Genomic DNA, 23,904 nt, shown 5'->3' on the forward strand with positions numbered 1-23,904 from the left:
ATTCAGACCTTTGTTTAGGGAAGTAATGCAAATGTGTAACAGGCCCACATCCATTATTATAACTGTAATATAAAAACTGAAATGTTATTCACCTAATGTAGCATCTAGTTCTATAATATTTGAATATAATAAATACTAGATGCAGAAACCTGAATTAGACAAAATCACACAGCACTTAAAGTAAGATCATGTGCTAACAACAGACCACAAAGTAAATTGAGAACATAAATAATGGTGGTATAACATTGTAATAAAATTAGCACAGAATAAATATGGTAGCAGTACCTTACCTCTTTCTGTGATAAATACATTGATTGTTGGTGTCACAGGTGGATCTATAAAGGAGTATATTCATATTAGAAATCTATGCAATACTTTCAAGAGGCACTAGTCAAAGTAGTTTATAAGCGGACATGGGCATGACCGGTGCTGACAAATATGGTGGTGGTTGGGATTCTCCTGCCTTTCTCTGTGGTGCCGAGACCCAAAAGAGGCTGCAGAAGGAGACTGAGAATTAAGACTTTCACTCATCATTCCAACATTTCACTCGGATATCTGAAAACATCCTGTTTCCATTGCTAGCACCAATACTCACAACCAAACAGTTTGACCTCTTCTCTCATATGCGACCAGTAAAAGCGCTCACAACTCCATGCTACTAAATTTACATTCCTTAACAACCCCTCTAAAGACCTCAATGCCCTGACACAATTTCCTTCCAATCAATAGACTTTTTAGCTTTGATCTAGTTTCTAACCAAACACTGGCCCAAACAGACACTGGCTAATTTACTCTCCAAATAAGAATGAATGACGTCATTATGACTTGGATGCTTACTGGCAGAGGGGCTGCCAGGTCAAGGAATACTCTAACTGATATAGGCTAGATGCCACAGATGGAAATCCTGCAAAACACACAAGATGATGGACGGAATGTTGCACAATGGCAAAACATTCACCCCCAGTCACAGATCTGGGTTTAATCCATCGTTATTTTGCTCACCAAGCCACCCCAGTTCAGACATGGCCATATGCAAATCAGTCTTGACCCTGTGCCTCATGGGAACACTCCAGACCGACCTGCCAAGCCATGTCTTTCCTGGACCGGAATCAAGCATCCTAGGACCGGTTTCTGGCTATCAGCTGTCTTCAGCCAGCTTAGTGCCCACTTTTAAGTAAGCTGACAAACAGCGAGAGCGATGTGCAGAAGATTGTGGATTTACAACAGGGTTCCCATTCCACCAAACTCTATATGATCCCCATTGTCATGAACCTTTCCACTGTTACTGACTCCACAAACTTGTGAAATATTGATAAAAGTGGCCTATTTTATGATGTTATTCAAATTTAAAATTTTAAGTGAAAAATAATATTATTGACTATTGTTCAACTTTATGAAACATTATGATGCCTGACAAATGTGCCAAAGTCCATCCCATTAAATCCATTCACCAAGTCAAAATTCGGGCATTCAAGAACATTATTGAATTCAAGTAGAGGCTAGAAATTAATAAACAAATAACTTCAATCATTCAGTCCTAAATCTGACAACATTTTTAAATACCTCATGAGGGCCCAGTCTGAGATTCTCTGACGTCATGTCATAAAATGTAAACTTAGAATAATGCAATCATTCTCCTAAGCAGATCCTTCCATTTTTAAGGCTCTTGCTTAAATAGTTTGCTCAATATTGGCTTTCTCAATGTAATGTCTCAGTCGGCTAAGTGATCACTGGTGGCATCTGGTATAATCTGCAGGTCATTTGATGCAATCAAAGGAAAACCAAATGCATCATTCATTCTCAAGAGATTGATGCATTTATTACCATAAACCTGAGCAATGGTAGCAACTGGTATTTACTAAAGCTGTGTTCAAACTTTGACATTTCATTAGATCATTTTATCAGCTTCCCAATAGTTTACATTCGGGCTAAAATTCGTGCAAAGATGATTTTTAATACTTTTATAGAAACACTTTATTTTGAGTTCAATTTCATCTGCTAAATGTATTTTTTTCTGGAAAAAAATCTGTAGTATATTAGCTGTTATGCAATTTCTTTCACCACAGGTTAATGCTTTGCAACCCTTGAGAAGGTAAAGCTTGCAAGGAATTCTTCCTAAAAATGTAATTACAATACCTAAAAAATGATGACAAATATGATCATAAGCATTACATGAATAGAAAATTATAATATTTTACTATATGATTCAGAATGCCAAAGACTTTTCTTTTATGTAACTCATGGATTTGATCTAATGTTTGAGCTCACCTATTCCATACTAGCTTTTTGCCACTTGCCTCCTCGTCCAATCCACTGCCTTCCACTTAGATTTTAGGTTTCACTATCTGCATCCAGGGTCTCAAAGTTACATGCTGTCTTCCTCTGACTTGCAGTGTTTCTTTGCTCTCTCTAAGGAATTGTTTAGCCTAGCATGCTATACTGATGTGGTCTAGCATGCGCTACAAAGGAATACATACATACTTACCTTACTTAGAAGGCACTCACTTGGAAGGCAGCTGGTTTTCTACCACCCGTGGCTCAGAAAAAAGGATCATCAGCAGAAGAGTCCCACCAGATTTAGAGATACCGGTCTGTCTGGTGGGAATCTTTGAGTCTTCAGAGAAGCTGTGCAACATATTTTCCTGCTCAAAAATGAATCCCGGAGGAGGAGCTTCGCGCGTAACCAAGATGGCCGCGTGAGCTTAGGGCTCCCGAGACCCTCGCGACCTCCGGCATATATCCTGCGGATAATCCTGACTTTTCTATACGTCTCCGTGAAGAAAAACCACGGTAGACGCGAAAACTGCAATCGGAACTCGAATCGGACCCGGGGTGCCGATCGATTGTTGCGGCCTTCTGCCTCCGCTATGCCGGGCAGTGGGGTATGTGTGGTGCCCGAGATGAAGTTGAACAACATCGGCCAGCTGTGAAGGAGAAGACCGGATGGGCCTACTTTCACTTTCGTATTTTGCCAGATGAGACGAACCCGCATGAGCAGTTTCCAATCTCCTGCTGTGGCTGTTTGACCTGCGCTCCAGTCTACACATTTATGAGTTGCACTACTTCAAGGCGACTCTGGAGCCGCGCTCTTGGATCGATTTCAGATTCCTCGTCGGCGACTTGGTGAACCGTATTCCTCGACCTCACCTGTATATTGGGTGTGGCCTGCTACTTGGCTCTTGTGTGTTGTTGCCGTCTGGCCTTTGTTGTAACCGTCTTCGCGGCCACTCAACATGGCTGGCAAGCCAGAGGGGGACAAGCAGAGGTCTAAGACCACTCGACGAGGTGGCTACACCCAAACCAACATCATGGATCGTTATGCTCAGGCGAAGGTATCACCCGGTGGAACGAATAAAGCGCACGCGGGAACAAAGGGATCGTCGACCCCGATGGCAGACCCCACTTTGCAGGATGTAATGGTTGCCACTGATGGGATCCAATCCTCTCTTGGCAAACAGATGGAAATGCTGGCTCATAAACTTGAGACTGTTGCCATAGATGTGAATTTGATACGCACGGACCTAACGAAAACCAATGAGAAGGTCAAATCACTTGATATCAAAACCTCCGCCCTGACGGATGATGTAGTTGAGATTCAAACGGAGGTCCGCAATTTGAGGGCCTCTAATGATTTCCTTGTGGGTCGCCTGGAGGCGTCGCCTGGAGGATTTCGAAGGAAGATCTAGGCAGAACAACGTTCGCATCATAGGTGTTCCGGAACAGGCCGAAGATTCTGCGACGGATCTTTTTGTTGAGAACTTGATCACGAACCACTTCTCCCCCAAAGGGCTCAGTAACTATTTCGCTGTGGAACATGCCCACAGAGTCCCTGGTGGGAAGCATAAGACCGGGGCCCCTCCACGGCCTATTATCGCCCGGATTTTCAATTTTCATGACTCTGATGCTATCCTGCAGGCCTCTCGTTTGAGTGGACCTACGATGTTTGAGAATACCACCATCAGCTTCTACCCTGACTTTACTCAGGCAGTCCAGAAACAGAGACTCGGATTTCTGGGGGTGAAGAGGAGGCTTCGTGAGATGGGACTCAAATATGCCATGCTGTTTCCGGCTAAATTGCGTGTCGAACACGCTGAGCGAACTTATTTTTTCGACCGACCAGAAGTGGTGGCTGACTGGCTTGAGACACTTCCGGCCCACCACCCGCAAGACGGGCAGAGCGGTGGGGCTGAGGGCGGAACGCTGGATCAAGAATAACTCTTTTACGTTTATTTGGCTCCTGGGTTCCTGCAGACTTTGAACTATGATTCGTTGACTGTGCAGTAAGATTCACTGAGACACTTGAGGAGGGGTGGGGGGGAATCAGAGGGTTGTTTTCCTCCTCTACTTAGACTTTCCGTAGATTAGTTGGGATGTGGGGGCGACAGGCACACTGCAAGTTTTGGTGGCTTTTTGGTGTTACGCAGGGGTGCAGGGTGGAGGGTGTTGTAACGGGATGTTGTTGGGGGGGGAGGAGGGGTTTGTTTGTTTTTGGAGTTTTGTTTTTGCAATGCAATGCATCGTTTACGTGTCTGGTTCAAGTGCTGACTGTTGCGTGTAGCTGGAATGTCCGCATTGTATGGGATGGGGGTAGGGGGCTGAAACTATTGAGTTGGAATGTGAACGGGCTGGGGGATAGGATCAAGAGTGGTATAGTGCTGCAGTTGATTAAACGTCATTCCCCTGATGTGGTCCTACTTCAGGAGACCCATTCTGTCGGAAACACGTGTCATGCAATGAATAGGAGGGGTTACCGTTTGGTTGCTCATGCGGGGTTCTCCTCGGGCTCCCGAGGAGTTGGTATACTCATTAAGAATTCATTTCCTTTGGAGATCGACACAACGATACTGGACGATAGAGGCCGCTATGTTGTTCTTACTGGCCGTTGGGAGGGTAAGATGTTGTCTCTGGTATCAGTCTACGTTCCCCCCCGGGTTGCAATCCACTACCTTTGCGGACCTAGGGCGGTCTCTCCTAGATCTCCCTGTGGGGCCAATGATACTGGGTGGTGACTTTAATGCGGTTGTCTCAGGTACTTTTGATAGACACCCACCGAGAGACCTCAAGGGCTTACAGAGCTGGCTACACGACTTTATTGGTACTTTTGGCCTGGCTGACTGCTGGCGATTGCTGCACCCCTCTCAGCGACAGTATACATTTCACTCTGGTGCACATGGTAGTCTTTCGAGAATTGATTATGTCTTGGTACCTGCCGCGCAGGCAGCATCTGTGACGGAAATTAGGCACATGGCTAGAGGAATCTCTGACCACTCTCCGGTTTGGCTCCGAATTGAACTCTCCATGGGTTCGGAAGGGAGGGTTGCGCCAATTAATCCCTGGTACCTTCGTAACCCTAAAACACGATCTGACTTGATAAAAGCACTTGACTTATACTTCCTGGAAAATTAGGGTTCTGTGTCATCTGCGATATCGCTTTGAGAGGCCTTTAAGACGGTTTTGAGGGGACAGGCTTTGTCGCTGATCTCAGGTGTTAAAATACAAAGAGATGAGGCCGTAGTTGAGATTGAAAAGGAAATAGCAGACCTGGAGTCTGCTCTGGAGCGAGTTCCTACCCGCGCAACCATGCATCTATTGCGATTGAAGCAATTAGATTACAAGGAGTTGGTCACTGAAGCGGGCCAAGACTATGTTCCGTGAGCAACAGGGCCGCCTCTATGATGTGGGAGATAAGGCAGGGAAATTGATTGCTTGGCTGGACAAAAAGGAGAGAGTTAATCGCGTAGTCCCTGAGATTGAGATGGCTTGTGGTACGCGGGTGTCTGATCCGATTAGGATTGTTGAGTGTTTTGCGGACCACTTTAAAGCAGTGTATTCTCCTGTTTCGGACAGGCCGGAAGAGGACTCCCACTTATTGCTGCGAGATATAGCCCTCCCCAAGCTTACTGAAGAAGAAAGGGATCTTATGGACTCTGCGATAACCGTGGACGAGGTTGCCATCACAATTCATTCCTTGCGTTCTGGTAAGGCCATGTGACCGAACGGATTGCCGATCGAACTGTATAAGTTGCGACCTGATAAGATAGCCCCCTATTTGAGAGATCTGTTTTTGGAATCTCGTAAATGTGGCACTTTCACTCGAGACCAGCGGCTGGCGACGATTGTCGTTATTCATAAGGAAGGGAAACCAAGAAATAAGTGTGGGTCTTATCGGCCTATATCGCTCCTGAATGCCGAGCCAAAAATTCTGTCTAAGGTTCTTGCGAACCGATTGATTACGGTCATTAGTGACCTCGTTCATCCGGATCAATCCGGCTTTATTCCGCACCGGAATACCGCCCTGAACCTTAGAAGGCTTCATGGAGTTCTCGCGAGGGCGACGTCATTGCGTGAGCCGGACATTTTGGCGTCCTTGGATGCCACGATGGCTTTCGATACTATCGAGTGGCCGTATCTGTGGGCAGCACTGGCCAAGTTCGGTTTTGGTACCGGGTTTATTGGATGGGTGCGACTTCTTTATAAGGACCCCGTGGCGCAGGTGGTGGTGAATGGTCGAATTTCGGTTCCATTTGATCTTGGGCGTGGCACCCATCAGGGTTGCCCGCTTTCACCCCTTCTGTTCGCCTTGGCCCTAGAGCCCCTTGCCACCTCGATTCGTTGGGAGCCATCTATAAGAGGAATTCGGTGGTCCCCTGAACACAAAGATCGAATCTCGCTTTACGCGGACGATATTCTGTTATATCTGACCTCGCCCAGGAAATACTTGATGGTTCTCTGTGATGTCCTAGCCTCCTTCGGAAGGAACTCGGGTTTGATGATCAATTGGGCGAAGTCCTACCTATACGTGATCTCAGGTGACCCGCCCCTTCCTCCACGGAATTGCCCCATTCAGGTGACACAGGCAGGATTTCAATATTTGGGTATTTGGATTACCGCAGACCCCGTGGCAAGATACAAATGCAATCTTCTTCCGCCCCTGGCTAGGCTACAGCGTGATGTCTCGGGTTGGCGTAGGCTCCCACTCTCCCCGCTAGGGCTCGCGGCCCTTTTTAAGATGATGTCCCTACCTCGGTTCTTATACCCGCTCTAAAACACGCTAGATGTGGTCCCCGCCAGTTATTTCCGTAAGATTGAGGGCCTTCAGAGGAAATTGATATGGGATGGCCGACCACGTATTGCTCTGGCAAAATTAACTCTTCCGTGGTACGACGGAGGCATCGCCCTCCCGGACATCAGAAGGTATTACTGGGCGTCCTAACTTGGTGCCATCAATCATGGTCTGTATGGCCCTGCCCTGAACCCGGCATTTGCGATGGATAAACTGTTGCTTCCGGGGGGTAACTATTATAGAGCTCTATACTCGACATCAGTGATCAGGTCATTGTCTGGGCCAACTAGAACGGCCGTCCGCGTGTGGCATGATGCTACTGCCTCAATGGACTGGAGGGGCCGGCTGACTCTTGCGACCCCACTCTTTGACTCTAAAAGGCTCGGTAATTTGTGGAAATCCAAGGGGTTCGGAAAGTGGGATCTCATTGGAATTAGCAAAGTAGGTGATTTGTGGGTTAAGGGACAGGTGAAGTCTTTTGATGTTTTGAAAACGGAATTTGAGCTGGGTGACTCGGAATATTTTAGATACATCCAGATCCGTCATGCTTTGCTGTTGGTTTTCACTAGCGGTGAGTCGGTTCCCGAATCGGCTCCACTGGAGGATAGACTACTAGACGGTTACGTTCCAGACTGTACAATCTCCCTGGTATACAAAAAACTGATTAATGACAGATCGGATCTCCTGCTACCACTACGTGACCGATGGGTCCAAGACGGTCTCGAGTTAGATGATGAGGACTGGCAGTCTGCTGTCTCCTCACCTAAGGAGATTGGGATTCCTGTGAGACTTCGACTGGTCCAACTTAAGATTCTGCATAGGGTATATGTCACTGGTCCCCGTCTAGTCCGTATGGGTTTTTCTGATGAGGGGATCTGCAAGCGAGGCTGTGGATCGGTGGGGACGTTTCTTCATATTCTTTGGGAATGTCCTGAGATTGTTGCTTATTGGAACGGAGTATATGATGTGATGAAAGAAGTCACGGGTGTCTCTCTCCTACCGGAAGCCAGGCGCTGTCTTTTGAATGTCTGGGAGCCCACGGATTATAATGTGGCTCAAACTCAATGGGCGACCCTGGGTGCCATGATATCAAAACGTGACATTGCACAATTGTGGGGCTCGCACAGACCAGCTCAGGTCGCACTTTGGAAGGAAAACATGGACTGGTGCACGTTTCGTGAAAAAACTGTATATGTGGCCCGGGGCCATCCACGGAAATGGCAGAGTGTGTGGGGACTGTGGAACGCTTACCGATGGGATATATGCACTCCGCCAATGATAGATAACACTGATACTCCGATGTCTCCCTAGCCCTGCATTCACCTATTGTAATTTTGATTTATTGTTTGCCCCTATGAATCCCCCCTCCCCCCTGCATGTAATGTTGATTTTCATCTTATTCACTGTCTGGCCTCATGCTCGTAAGAGCACTCTGTATTTGTTCATGCCTTGCTTGTTTTTATAATCAATAAAAATTAATAAATAAATAAAAATTCCAATAGTGAGGGTTTTTTCTGGAAAAACAAAATAATAATGGCTGTGATGACCAGGATATTTTGCCCTGTGAAAGAGATATTGAGAGATCGCCCTGCCCTAAATGACCTTGCCTCACATGGAGGGCCCGACAAAGAAATCAGGCAAGGGTCATCCCGCCCCTACATAGGTGGTTCATCTTTGACTATTACTAGTCAGTTCAATGAAGATGAGTCTTCACATTAGAAGTTTCCAATGACAGAGCCGCCAGCTTTGGATCAGTCATCAAACACCTTGTGGTTCTCCTGCTTTAAATATGATGGTGGAACTCTTTAGATGTGGTGGTGCAGCCACTCTGCAAAACTCAAATTAAGATCTTTAAAAATAGGATACAGTTTTACTTGGCGTGATGCTGAGTTGATTGAAAGGGAAGAGTAGGCTGATGGCAAAAACCCACATCAACACTTTTAGAGGCAACCTCCATTTGTCGATTAATCCAAATATAGCAGAATGAGTGGAGAATACCGTCATGTTTGCCTCTGGTTTGTAGTGACAATTTTTACTATATGCTTCTAATGACATTTTCATACCTGTACAGCTCCAAAATTCTGAAATGTTTGTTCTGCAGTGATGATTTCGGTGCAATATTTTGAATTTTTTTGCTTGATGCTCGATATTTCTTTCTATCACAGACACACTTTGGTTTACAACCTGTCAATATCTGTTGGCTATGCTTTTTGTTTTTCAGAATACCATTAGTTTGCCAATGCTATTTGGTAGTTTTGTAGTGTGCTGCATGTTGCCTGTCAGTCACTTCAACCAATCAATCAATCAATCAATCAATCAGGGAATTGTGAAGGTCGTACTGAAGATATGCAGAGTGGGTGCGTGCCTGAGGTTGATCGGGAGCTCGTTCCAGGTCTTTGCTGCTACGTAGGAGTAGGCTCTTCCATCTGTTCTGGCTCTGCGGATGCGCAGGGTTTTGGCGAAGGTGAGGTCGGTGGATAGGAGGGTTCTCTTGGGTACGTGGAAGGCAATTATTTCGTTGAGATATTGGGGCCGATGTTGTGAAGGCAATTGTATGCGTGGGTATGCATCTTGAAAGTTACTCTCTTCTCGGCGGGGAGCCAGTGGAGGTCTCGCAGGTGTGGGGTGATGTGTTCATGTCAGTAGACGCTGAGGATGAGTCTGGCTGTGGTGATCTGTATGGTCTGGAGCTTGCAGATCAGGGATTCGTTAATCCCCTTGTAGAGGGCATATCCGTAGCCTAATCTGCTGATTATGAGTGCCTGGGTGACGGCCTTTCTTGATTCGGGGGTGATCCATTTGAAGGTCTAGTGAAGGATGCGGAGGGTGTTGAAGCAGGTGGAGGGGACAGTGTTATTATGTCGGGTCATGGAGAGGGGGTAGTCGAGTATGATGCAGAGGTTCCTGCCTGGTCTGTGGGCGTGGTAGGGCTGCAGTGTGTGGTGGGCCACCAGGTGTTGTCCAATGCAGAAGGGGAGGGTCTGAGGACAAGGAATTCTGTCTTCTCCGAGTTGAGCTTCAGGCAGCTGCTGCTCATCCAGGTTCAGACATCCTTCATTCCTTCCGAAAAGCTGAGTCTGAAGGTGAAGGGGTCTTTGGTGAGGAAGAGAATGAGTTGGTTGTCATCGGCGTAGGATGCTATGCTGAGTCCATCCTGACTGAAAAATGCAGCGAGGGGGGCCATGTAGATGTTGAAGATCCTTGGGGTAATTCGCAGCGGATATCTGTGGGTTCGGAGCGAAAGAGAGGAAGTCTGATTCTTTGGGTTCTGCCACTAACGAAGGAGCAGAGCCAGGTGAGTGCCATTACCCGTATGCCGGCGTCATGGAGTCTGACGGTGAGAGTGCGGTGGGAGATGGTGTCAAAGGCTGCAGAGAGGTCGAGCAGGATCATGGCCGCGGTGTAAACTTGGTCGTGGAGCATACGGATGTCGCCTGAGGTGGCGAGTATGGCGGTCTCGGTGCTGTGGTTGCTGTGGAATCAGGATTGGGAGGGGTCGAGGATGGAGTTATCTTCTATGATTTTTCGTTAGTTTGGACGTTGTCGATCTTTTCTGTGACTTTTGCTGCGAAGTAGAGGAGAGTGATGGGTCATTAGTTCTTGAGGCCCGTTGGATCTGCTGAGGTCTTCTTGAGGTGGGGCTTGACTTCTGCACGTTTCCAGTTGTTGCGGAATGTGCTGCTTTGAGGGAGGCGTTGATGGTGCGTTGTAGCTCAGGTGCGATGGCAGCTCTGAGGAAGATGTGCGGAGGGCAGGGGTCTGTAGGGGCTCCTGAGTGAATGCCTTTCAAGGTCGATGTGGGGTGTTCAGTGGTGACTGGGGTCCAGGAGGAGATGGTAGGCTGACTTTCGTTGCTGGGGGCGGAGTGGTTTTGAGCCTGTGTCTGTTCAGAGCGCTCCATGGTATGAGACCTATGCCTAGGAGACCATGTACTACCTAGTCAGTTAATTGTATGTTACATTGGCTATACACTACTTAATTATCAACTTTATTACCATTTTGCATGTTTATTTATTGTTAATAAATAGCTATTTCTCATTATCTATTGTTTTTTTCAAGTACCTGCTGCTTGATGCTGGCTATGTAGTATTTCAGCACTAACAGCCAGATTTACAAATATGCCAGGAAGTGCAGAGCAGGACTAAAAGTTACTACACTGCATTGCAGGACAAGGAGAGAGCAGAAGAGCACCATAACTACAGAGATATGGCACTCTCCTCCCCTCTCCTTAGTGCTGGTGCACAACTATGCAACCCTGCGACATGCATGCACCTTTGCGCTATAGTGCAAGGGTGTCTGTGTGCATCTGAAACTAGCATACAGTTTGTACTGGAAGGGTATCCCTCTATTACACACTACTATGCTTACATTAACTTTAAAAGTATGTGTGCTGTGCAGTGCAGCTCACATGCAAAGTTGGACAACCAAGGATAATTAAACGCATTTCATCTTTTTAATCCCCGCTTTGAACGAGCATTATTTTTTGGTGAAAAACACTGTCTACTGTTTTTTTTTTTTTTTAAGCAAAGAGCAAAGTCAGAAGTTTAATTTGTATGGACTATATATAGAAATTGAATTACTTTCTTAATTTACTCCTTTTTTTTTTTTTTTTTTAACACTTTATTCATGACTGTATCAGGTATTACAATGCACAGATTATCATCATACATCGTGTCAGTCTTTTCCATTTTCTTTAACTAAACTGTGGCATATCATTTCCGCTATTCATTTATTTATCAGGCCTCATAACAGTCCCAAAATCACTGTAATACATCTCATATTCCGCATCCGTAAAATATTGTATTGTCTCAACAATTCCCCTCCCTCCCATCTCCCCCCTCCCTCTTCCCGTCTCCTGGCAGTCCCCGTGCCCAACGCCCATAAGGTGGACATACCAGTTTTAAGCCGTGTGAATGAACAGTACATTGGATAGGCGTGGCTACCGGTGTAAGCAGGCTAGGGAGCCCCGTACATAGACACTCCACACCCCAAGCATGCCGTCAAACCATATGTATCAGTCACAGTTCTGGGTCATCGTCCTCCAGTTCTAATAACATACGGTCCCAGTCCTGTGCAATGGGGTATTTACGGTGGCCCTTCTGTTCCTCTCTGCGTAGCTCCGTAGCCTCTGCCCTTCCCCATTTCAGCATGTCCGACCTCCATACCTCTACATCTGGGGGTCTAGGTGACTTCCATCTCATGGTGAGGGAACACTGTCTACTGTTGTTCGCATTAGAAACCACAGCAGTTTGCATGGGAACGCCCATTTGCGCCCATATACCACCCATGAAACTCCCATCTGACTTAGGGTAACACAAAGCAGCACTATGCGCTGCATTGTGTTTCTTTTAGGTAACTTACTTTGGCTACCTATCATTTACGAAAATGCTTTGAGCTGGTTTGTTTCAAATTTATGAGGCACACCTAGTGCAAAAGGTTTGTAGATCTGGCCCTTTGTCTTTGGGAAAGTTTGAGAAATCTCTCCAGTGAACCAGAAGCACATGTCTACTTACTTACTGATTACCATTGCTTCTAACAATGAGCATAGCTTTCTATAATGTGCCTGCAGCAATGTCACTACATCCGAGGTCTGAGGGTCTAATCACATCCCAAATTTATGTTTTTTCTTTTTATTATAAACTATGCGTTGCAGGGGGGACATTTTCCCTGCTTGCATTAGTGTCCACAGCACCCCTACTACTCCATTACTTCTAGCCTAGGAGTATTTTGAGTATTGCTAAATTAATGCTTGGATGACAGGTACTGTATGTATGTATGTATGTATGCATGTATGTATGCGTGTATGTATGTGTGTGTGATATGTTCATAGCGTGAACCTAGCCAAAGGCCAGCAATTCTCGAATACAAACATAAAAGGAGAGATGCAGGAAAAATAATTCAGCGATTCAATCACTGCTTTCTAACACCGGATTCATCCACCAATGGTATTTGCTAAAAGGATGCGCACTGAAAGCATAATTTCATAAAATCCATTAAGACTGTACTTACATTCCACATTGAGCGTGACATTACTTCTAGTTGATGCTTTAGCAGTGTAAAAATTTGCTGTACAAATCAGTTGTTTGCGGTTATCTTTTCTGGTAGCCTGGAAGGTGATCTCAGATATGTGGGTCTGGGTACCATTAGCATAGCTAACTGAGCGATTCATTATAGAATATGCAAAGTTCCAGTCCCCAGACCAGGTGATGTTTGGGGGCGTCCCTGAGCACCGCCCGGGGGCCGTACAGTTGATGCTCACATTTGTACCCTCAATCAGTGCAGGTGGCAGATAAATTGTGGGCTTATCTTGAAGACCTAAGAAACAAGAATAAAGAGATTAGTATGGTCAAATGCGTCATTAATTATTGTGCAGTATGCGGGCAGCAAATGTCTCTATGTATCTCTTTTAGCTTGAGTGGGGCACCTTCCTTAGGTTAGTATCTTTTGCATACAACAGCCATTAGGTATGGTGTGTTTTTAATTCAGCAACTTCCTCAAATTTGGATTGGAAAGAATTTAAAATGAACACCAGTGTAAGTATCTCTTCCCTGCAGGAACAGTATTTCACTTAAAGCCTACAGTCTATTTCACTCATCAGCAAATTTGAACAATGTCCACAAACATTTCACTTCGCAGTGTTGCTCAGTTGTGAACGTCGTGCAACTCTGCCAATTAGACTTAAATTCTGTATGGTCCCAACCTTTTTTCCGTCAATTTGTGAAATTCAAAATGCACATTTTAATGCAAACATATTTAGTTAGACAACATTAACAATACCACCATAAATCCTTAAAATAGGGGACACATTTATCTGAAGTACATCATCAAACAATACACAATTTTGAAACTGAAGATAGTATTGTCTGGCTGCTCGTCCACTCATAAATGAGTGGCTTCTTTTAAGCAATATGGGAACAGCTTATAATCAGGCCTGGCACCATTCGTGTGCTTGTGACATCACATTGGCACACTGACAACTTGAACATGGGCTGCCAGCAAACTCTTAAGAGCAGGATCCTTAGATCAAGATCCCTATGTAATGCTCTTGTGTGATGTCCTATCCATTCTCATCTGAATTTTAATGTACATTCCACTGTAACCATCCTCTCCACTTCCAGCGATCAGACTCCTAGCATGGTTCTGAGTGTAGTATGGATGACAACAACTGCACAAAGACAAACAAAAAAAGATGGAACAAGCCTCCCCTTTAAACAGAAATAACCCTAAATCGCTTTATTATGACTAAGCAAGGAATAATATGATGTACAAATATGATAAAAATCACCAACAACTTAGTGCATAAAAGCAGCCAAAGAAAAGAAAGAATAGGGGAAAAAAACTAAATAGCAAATATGGGAAACATATTACACATGGAATTCCACATGGAACACAAAGATTTCATTTTGTCCTCACATACTTAATCACCCAACCATTTACAAGGTATCTCACTGTATTGCACAGAGTCTGTACACAGGAAAAGTACCATATCATTCACTTCAAACATAAAGGATTTCTTTCACACTCACATCACCTTCAATTGATGTATCATATTACCTAGTGGTCACAGGATCTGAGTGTATGCACACTCTGCATTCACCTTCAGTACTGGAAAACTGAACATTACACGCTAATGTTAGAGTAAAAATGCAGATTTTTCTGATTAACCCTTTGCATGTGTCAGACAGCCCACCGCCATCCGAAGTCACGGTGTGCGTGTGCGTCAGACGGCTGTCTGAATTGCGCACGTGTAGAATTCGCCCGCAAGGCGGGGGAATTCCAGCCGCTCCCAAAGGGTTAAGACAAACCACTGAAACCAACAATGAAGGTTAAATGTGCACCTTGCATGAGTGTTGAGAACAATATAAAAACATTAGTTAAGTTGCATCATTTTAAAGATATGTTGGGAGCTATTTATTAGATAGTAATGTAATTTATTTGAAACTGTTTGGGAGTTGGCTGCCAAATAATGGTCCTCATTGGGTAGAGCAACAGTGAGTATTCCTAAATTCCATCCCTTACTACGACAAAGAAAGGTCCATCAATGACTCTGTGGTAAACTACTAGTAATTAGATTTGAAAAGATTAGCACTCTCATGGGCCCTGTGCTAGATGACCTTCGGTAAAAATTGCTTCCACTGACACACTAACCACTGAAAATATGTCTTCCCAACTAACACTACTTGCAACAGAAAAATTGTTATCATCATAGTATGCAGGAATCAACTGCACACCAATCTCCTCTCCTCATTCAGTACAAGGAACATCTGAAGTTTCTGAAACTTTCCTCATGGGATTTCTAACTAACCAATTAGCACAGGAATCTCATGAGCCTGAAGGATCTGAAACTCTCTAAAGCGAAAGTGAATAACAAACAACCTTGCCAGGAACATCATCAACTTTAAACATGTTGTGGGTCTCCATGTACATTCTTCTACACATACTAGACATTGCTGTCACTCTATTCAGTCAGTCAGTAAAGTTCATTCACTACAGTTCCGGAGCATAAAAGAACAAATATAGACTAGAACATCCGTTAAAATTCAGTATTTACTTAATTTCCTCCCTCAAAATGTACAGAATCACACTTTCTATAAAACCAAATTCACATTTTAACAATCCCATTAATTAAAATATTCTACATCATAAAATTCAATTAAACATATAAAAAACATTAGGACGTGGACAGCTAAAACAGACATTCTAAAATAAATTGTTAAAGTTCTTTAGATTAACCACAATAAAAGAAGAGACATAAGAATAAAGTGAAAGTGCTTCCTTGAGGTTCCAAATGTTAAGCGTACAGTTACAGTACAGTCCCTACTATTGTCCTTTCGTGAAGGGAGACGTCTTCTTAACCTTAGACACTGCCAAATGAGCAGTGCCATAGCCTGGCAAACCAGAGGGTCATCAAGTTGTTGCAAGAAATAAAGAGCAGTACTATACTGTCTAAAAAATGATATCTTTTAAGGGGGGAACAATTAGATATTGCTTAGGAACCCTATACAACCAACAAAAAAACATAATATGCAGGTTAGTTTGGGAGGAGGTTCCATCACACGGGCAGGGGCCTAAATCCTTCTGAGAGTAACATTTACCAGATTAGCCCAACATTGATGGTAAATAGTCAAAGCAAAACTTTCTTAGCACAAAACAATGCTCCTGCTTCTGAGTACCAAGCAAATGGGTTGCATGCATGGATAGGAGGGAATTGAGCTGAAAGATAAACTGCAGCTTTGTCTTTTATTGGACTCTGATCTTTTAGCCAAAGCCTTAGCTAAAAGCTATTTTTGCAACTATGTCTTGCTACATGACAAACAAGAATTTTGTGACACAAATAGCTCAGAGAGCCCTATATCCTCCATAGTAGTGTTAACATATAAAGTCCTGTGTATATCAAGAGCAGAATGTAGTTTTAAACAATCCTTGAACACCTGCTGATTTCACAAAGCGATTTCCCTTGACCATATTGAATGCCATAGCATGAGTTTGACCAGCTTGATTCTATCCATAAAAATGGGAGTTCCTACCTCATCTGGCACACCGCATTAGAGGAGCTATGTGGGACTGCTAGCAGATTTGTCATGAAAGCATCCTGAGCACACTGAATCTCATGAGTATCGACCAGACCCCAGATAGCTGCCCCATGTGTGAATATTGCCATGGATTTTGTTGCATAAATCATCAACAGCTCATGCAGTAGCTTCATTCCCAATTTTTTACTAAAACTTAACAAAGCAAAAATTATCTTCCCTAGCATGACCATTCTGTTAGACACCATTGGCTTTCAGGAGTACTTGTCATCAAAGAGCACAACTAGATACGAAAATCTCATCGTCATAGCCTAACCCATCCCTTACTTGTCAATGCAGAAGACAGGACGGTTCTTTGGTCTGTTGCTGCATATCAAGGTGAAAGTTTTGCTTACTTTGACCTGTAAATCAAACTCCTTTATGAAAATAGTATAGTCCGCTATTAGACTCCGCAATGCTCGCCCAGTCCTTGCCATGAGCACAGCGACATCCACATAGAGGAGGTTGGGGAGGTGTCGGTTGCCAATATAACGGATGTCTCTAGATCTCCCCACCAGGGTTGTCTCAACTCAGTTAGCGTATAGGGAGAAAAGAAAAGGGCAAGTACACACACTTGTCGTATATCCGTTTGATTTGATATTAATTTGTGCATTCTCCCTCCTAGCCATAGCTTACACAGGCACTCGTCTCTGAGTACAGCTGTCTGATGAAAATAAGGATGGCGTCCTCAATTGCCATTTCAGACATAAGTGTTCAGAGCTTTGAGTGTAAAACACAATCAAATGGAGCTGTTATGCTTATAAATGCCAGGAATATAGAACCATTCTTGGCCAAGGCATATATGTCATTTAGCATATTCAGATTGATACATTGGTCAAAAGTGCCTAATCCCTTTTTAAAGCCATACTGTGTGTCCACCAGAGTGTTGTTAGCCTCTGCCCAATCTTACAGTCTATGTAACAGTATGCACCCCCATACCTTGGCGGTGAAATCAAGTAATGAAATAGGTCTGTAGTTCTTTGGGAGTGGCTTATCCCCCTTTTTGTAGATTGGAACCATCGTTGATTTTTACCAGGAGGCCAGTGGATCCAACCCTTGCAATAGCAATAAACACATTTATAAGAAGAGACCAGGATTAGGTCAAGTTATTGGCTTGCTACCATGTGATCTGATTACAAGAAACATGGGAGACTGAACCAAGTGTTTTAGATGCATTTCATGCATACCATTCTTCAGCTACTCCTTCTAGTTTTGGAAGAGCCAATGGTGGTTTATTCCTGCTGCTTGCAAACACTTTTTTCTGGGGAATAGATCAAGTTTTACAATGAGTCCCTATATTTTCACTGGTTTGTGTGCCTCATTGCCAGGGTTTGGGATTTGTTAATTGTTAATTATTATTACAACTGTTTTAAAGAAAACACTCCTCCGGAGGTTGGAGCCCTTGAAACAGCTTTGAGGTCTATTAGAAATAACCATTCTAAGCTCAGAAAATTCTCTGGGTGACTGACTTCAATGCCCATCACTGCCTGATGGTTGGGAAGCCAGTGTATGGGTAACGGATAATAAGGAGGGTAGCCTGGCACTCTTTGAATACACTGAGTATGGTGATGTCCTTAGCACTTTTTTGGTGCAGCTTGACCACCTAATTATGAATGAGGACCTGGATCTATCAGGTTGCTCCCCCCTACTTTAAGGGGAGTTAATACCAAATCGACAATTGACTAAATTATAGTATCTGAGGCACTAGGTAGTTGGATGCTTGACACAGAGAGCATTCACTTGATTCAGTGATCATACTGCAATGTCTTTGAGTTTGAAACTAGAAGGGGCAATTAAATCCGAACATAGGGTGGGAATCGGTGGCACTGATACTGCTTGACCTGTCAGCGGCGTTTGATATGGTTTCCCACGACTGTCTGCTAAACACACTCCTGAGTAAAGGAGTGCAATCAACAGCACTGAACTGGATTCGATCCTTCCTGAGCAATCGTACCCAGGCAGTGCATATGGGTCAGTTCCACTCAAAACCCAACACCATCGGCTGTGGGGTCCCCCAGGGGGCCTCATTGAGCCCCACTCTTTTCAATGTCTATATCTCATCACTGGCCGACATTGGAAGGAAGTGGGGCATTGGCATATGCTCTTATGCTGATGATACACAGCTGATGGTGGCAATGGATGAAGGGCCTGAGACAACAAAGAAAAAGCTTCACGACTGTCTCTCCGAGATGGCCCAATGGATGCACAACCACTGCCTAAAATTAAACGCCGGCAAATCGGAGATTCTCTTGTTCGGGGGAGCCAAACTTATATGGGACGCCACATGGTGGCCACCCACACTAGGACTGGCCCCCGCTCCAAAACAACACGCGAGAAACTTGGGGATCATCATGGACGATGCCCTGTCCATGAAGGACCACGTCCGATCACTCTGGGGCAATGGTTTTGCCATACTCAAACTTCTCTCAAAGATATTCCCCTGGATACCCTTGGATTGCAGACGCTCAGTCACCCAAGCCCTACTGGTTAGCCGCCTGGACTATGGCAACGCATTATTTGAAGGGATGAACGAACAACTCTTCTCCCGCCTTCAGGTCTTGCAAAACCAGGCGGCCAAACTGGTCTGTAATAAAGGCAAGCGAGACTCGGCATCGGAATGCCTAAAGAAACTTCATTGGCTACCGATGCACCAGAGAGCTGCCTTTAAACTACTAAGCCACACGCACAGAGCTCTTCACAAAACTGGCCCCACAATTCTCCAAGGGAGGATCGACGTCTACGTTCCCAACAGAAATCTACGTTCAAATCAATCAGCTCTGGCCAAACCTAAGCGTATTTACAAAGTCAGAACAGGTGGCCGCCCCTTTTCCTACCTGGCAGCCAGAAGATGGAATGACCTACCTTCCGACCTTAGACACACCACAAACTATCTTCAGTTTCGACAAAAACTGAAAACCCACCTTTTCCCTAAAAGCTAACCCTTCCCTAAAACACAACCCCCCAGCAATGCCTCAGTAGTCTCTCTTGGTTCATAGCGCCGTGATATCCCTTGTGATGAGTGTCGCGCTCTATAAATACCGAAAATAAAAAATAAAAATAAAAAATAATTCAAACTGGTCCTAGGTTGGTAAAATGGTTTTTCCATAAGATGGAATAAGGTGGATAAAATCAGCTTCCATCCAGGTATTACGACTAACGTAAAGCAAGCCCTGGCACTTGATTCTCACCCCAAAAAGTCAGCACTTTATTCAAATACCACGCTTTTCCATCACTTAACTGTACTGCATTATGCAAACTTTCAATAACTTTTTGATCCTCAAGAAATGTACTCTCTCTCTTGCACACCTTCCAGGGTTTCTTCACTATGGCCCACTGTCCGACAGCAACGCTCGCCAGTGTGGCCTTACATTTTTTGTCCCGATACCTTTTATATTCTAGCTTAAATTGTATCTAACTTCATAAACTGGAATCTCAACCATACCAGCTTCAACTAACCATACTGGGTTATCTTTCGTCTTTGCACAACTTTCCCACATTAAACGAAAACTTGAGAATTAAGTGGCATCATTGACAGTAGTCCTATATATCAAACAGGTAAAATCCTAGAATTCACAATAATAATTGGTTGCTTAGCCAATTATCCTGCACCTTTAAGCACACAGTGAAAACTTTCAGCCACACCAACATCACTAAGGTTGTAAAGAGAAATTGTTCTGTGTGGAATGCCACGTCTCTCCAAATGAATCTTACCCTCATTGGACTAAAACTGAACACTAAGATTACTAATTAGTACAACAGGTAATTCCACACAAACAACCACTACATTCATAAACTTCAGGAAGGAGTCAGCATAAGCCCTTTTCACATCATGATATCTGGTCAGCATGAAAAAGTGTTTAAAATATACTCTCCATGAGATCCATTTGGGTCTGTGTTATCAATCACTGTGCTCTCCCAATGTTTTCTTGTCGAGTCAGGGTCACATATTGGTGGAATCGAGATTGTCAAATACTTATCTTTTACCAAATATTATGCACAATGTCTTACGACTCTCTCAATAGCAATAGCAATAGCAATACTGGCTACCAATGCATGATTAGTTTTCATAATACCTACATTTTCTCCATGCCGTTGCTTTGGTAATCAATTCCCCTAAGCCTAAAAGAGGAAAAGTTATTTCTCCTCTCCAAACAATGTAATCTGTTACCTCACAAAAGGCCTTAAACTCTATTCCAACAATTCTTTCCTTGGTCATCTATTCTTCACGAAAGAATTACCTATGCAAAAGTGAAAGCTTGCCATTATTCATGTGGCAAATCAGCCAGTCTAAGACCACATTTCTATTGTCTTGCACAAGAGCTATTCTTGTACTTATCACACACATCATCCATGTCCTCTGACATTGTAATTGCCATTCTCAACAAATCAATCTAGTATAACATATTCTTTCCCTAGAATATACAACATATTGGGGCATATCACCAACAAGTAGCGATATTTATCGCTAAATAGGCTTAGCGGCGATTTTTTTTATCGCTGCCTATCGCTGGATATGTTAGCGGAGAAAACATGCTATTAGCAACGTTTTTCTCCATTGTGCTAAAATATCCAGCGATAGCGGCGAAATGCGTGAATATCGCTAAGAATACAGCGATATTCACGCATTATCGATGAAATGCTCTTAGCCATGTTATCCACCTCCCATTGGATAACATGGCTAAGAACTGGTCTGAGCAGGCGTTAGTTTTTGGTGATAGCGGGAATATTTCCATCGCTACACCTGCCTTGCTAATAGGCGATAGCGACGTAAGTTGGGTACGCCCACTTTGCATGTCATTAGCGATAAATATCGCTGACATGCAAAGCGGGCCCCAAACCGCTCGCTATCGCCTAAAAGCTGTTGCTAACATCAGTTAGCGACAGCTTGCTAATAGAGCAATAGAATTTTCGCCGCTTAGCAGCCAAAAACGGCCGCTAAACCGGCGATAATTGCCTATGACCCCCCTTGGTAATATGCCCCATTGTTTTTGAAATTTTGGTTGGATTCTCATTGAAAACTTTGCTGTACTTGCAGAATCATATATCATAGTTTCAGTTGTCAAGGTTTCACCAGAGACTTATAATCACTATGGAACATAAATGTTTTTCCCCAATGATGAACACTAATGTTCCAAATCTCGTACACATGCAAACATTTCATTCTCTATCACAGACTATTGCTCTTCAATTGGTGACAATGAATGAGAAGCATTGGCAATAGTTGCGTCTCCCGAACTTTTCTTCTTCAGAGTCAACACCACCCCAAACCCTTTTGAACTGCTATTCATAGGGACAATACTTCCTGTAGAACTGTCACAACCCTTAAGTGCAAGTTCATTCACAGTTGGCAATTCAAAATATTCAAAATACATCTAACACCTTAAATCCTAATCCAAAATTCACTTTCTTTTTTTAGGGGTTGCCCATTGTGAAAAGTCCTCTCTGCAAATTTCTGCACACATCTAGAGTAAAACTCTACTACTCCCAAAAAGTACTGCACATCCTATTTACTCACTGCTGAAAAACAATTACTAATGGCTTCTACTAGCAAGGGTCTGGGTAGCTTATCATTCTAACAAAATATAGGTTCCGAATAAGTTACATGGCTTTCAGAAAATTTACATTGAGAATATTCCACAGTAAGCTCTTAACTATTTAAGATCTCAAAACCACTCTCTAAATGCTCATATTATTTTTCCACACATTTTTCATAAACAAGTACATTGCCTTGAAAATAATTGACTCATTAATGATCCCGAAAATGTAAACATCAACCACTGGAAAACATCAACCACTGATGCTAATATAAATGGCATGCAATGTGTTATGGAAGTGTGTTTCATACTCTTTGGCTGTAAACAAATTGGATGTTTTACGGAAGAAAGGTAAAGTACCTCTTGTGTCATGGTCACCCCCATTTCTTGTCAACTGATGCTGCCAATGATTGAACCGTACAGACAGGGGCAGTGCTGTCCGGGCCCCAGTGTATGTATTGCAACCCCTAAAACATGAGAAAAGTAGCTAACTGCTAATTGCCATATTTAAATTTCCAGTAAGGCCATAGTACATGAGGTAGAAATACACTCCAACTGCTAGGAAAAGTTAAATGTCACCGAAGGACTGCAGCACATGTTGTTCCATCCACTAGACTGGCAAAGAAAACATAGCTTCAAATCCATTCGTAGCATGACTGCAGTAGCTTTTGAACCTGCAGGGGAAACAGTCAAAATTACTCTTGCTGGCAATGAAGAAGCTTTCTTTAAAAATATTGTTGTCAGACCTGTCAGCCTTTGAGGGTCTTCCTCCAATCTTTTTCGCCTTCACCCTTCTATTTTTCTGAATTGGATTTTGTTGGCCTTCGGACTTTGTACACTATACCACTTCTAACCACTGCTAAAGTGCTTGTGCTCACTTGTTAAAACATGGTAACATTGGCTTACACCGGATTGGCATATTTAATTAACTTATAAGTCCTTAGTAAAGTGGTATACTGTATACCCTGGGCCTGTAATTTAAAGGTTCTAGTAGACCTGCAACATTGATTGTGCCACCCAACATGATTCAGGCCTGTGATTGCAGCATGCCAGCAGCTTGAAACTGCTGATTCAACTTTGCAATATAGCCCCCTTGCCAACCATAAAACTCCTTTTTTTATACATAAGCCACCATAATGTAGGTGGTAAACAGTCCATGGGACAGGGTGTATTATAATTAAATAGCTCGACATTGTATCTTTAAGTTTTACATGTCTTACTAGTAAAATAACTAACAAGTACATTTGTCACCACTGTGAGCCCTACTTCTCCCTTAACATTGGGTTACCTTATTACATTTAAAAAGTGTTAACGTTTGATTGGGAGCAGGTCAGGTAGTCAAGTTTGATGCAAGTTGAATTGTAATTTTTAAATCCTCTCTAATGGTAAAGTAGGATTTTTAATCATAATTCTGGAAATGACTCTTTTTTAAAGTTTACATTTCCTTGTCCTAACCATTTGGTGCCTGCAACCTGTTTCCTACAGCTTTATTCTAATATATGAGGTTTAATTGGACTGGGCCATCAAGGAGCACCAAAGTACATCAGGGCCTACAACTCTCCCGGTCCAAGTCGTTGACGCACATTGGGCAAATAAATGAGACACTGGTTTGCTTGCTGACAGATCTGATAGCTCTGCTGATTGTTCTGACTGGATCTATCTGGTATACATTGGACCTAACTGGATGACCATAAAACCAATAACTACGCCTTTATGGTTCAGGCGGTTTTTCCCCAAG

General features: G+C 43.6%; 1 protein-coding gene across 1 annotated transcript in view; it reads right to left on the bottom strand.

The window, feature by feature from the left end:
* LOC144770731 (sialic acid-binding Ig-like lectin 10) overlaps window positions 1-23,904 on the bottom strand; it is a 448,268-nt gene that overhangs the window by 85,414 nt on the left and 338,950 nt on the right. The window contains exons 7-8 of the mRNA XM_078655468.1: window positions 13,073-13,378; window positions 291-335 (exon numbers count right to left, since the gene is read on the bottom strand). Coding sequence (XP_078511594.1) covers window positions 291-335; window positions 13,073-13,378 — 351 coding nt within the window. The remainder of the gene's footprint in view (window positions 1-290; window positions 336-13,072; window positions 13,379-23,904) is intronic.

Source organism: Lissotriton helveticus, chromosome 7 (genome assembly GCF_964261635.1).
Source record: "Lissotriton helveticus chromosome 7, aLisHel1.1, whole genome shotgun sequence".
Taxonomy (NCBI): Eukaryota; Metazoa; Chordata; class Amphibia; order Caudata; family Salamandridae; genus Lissotriton; species Lissotriton helveticus.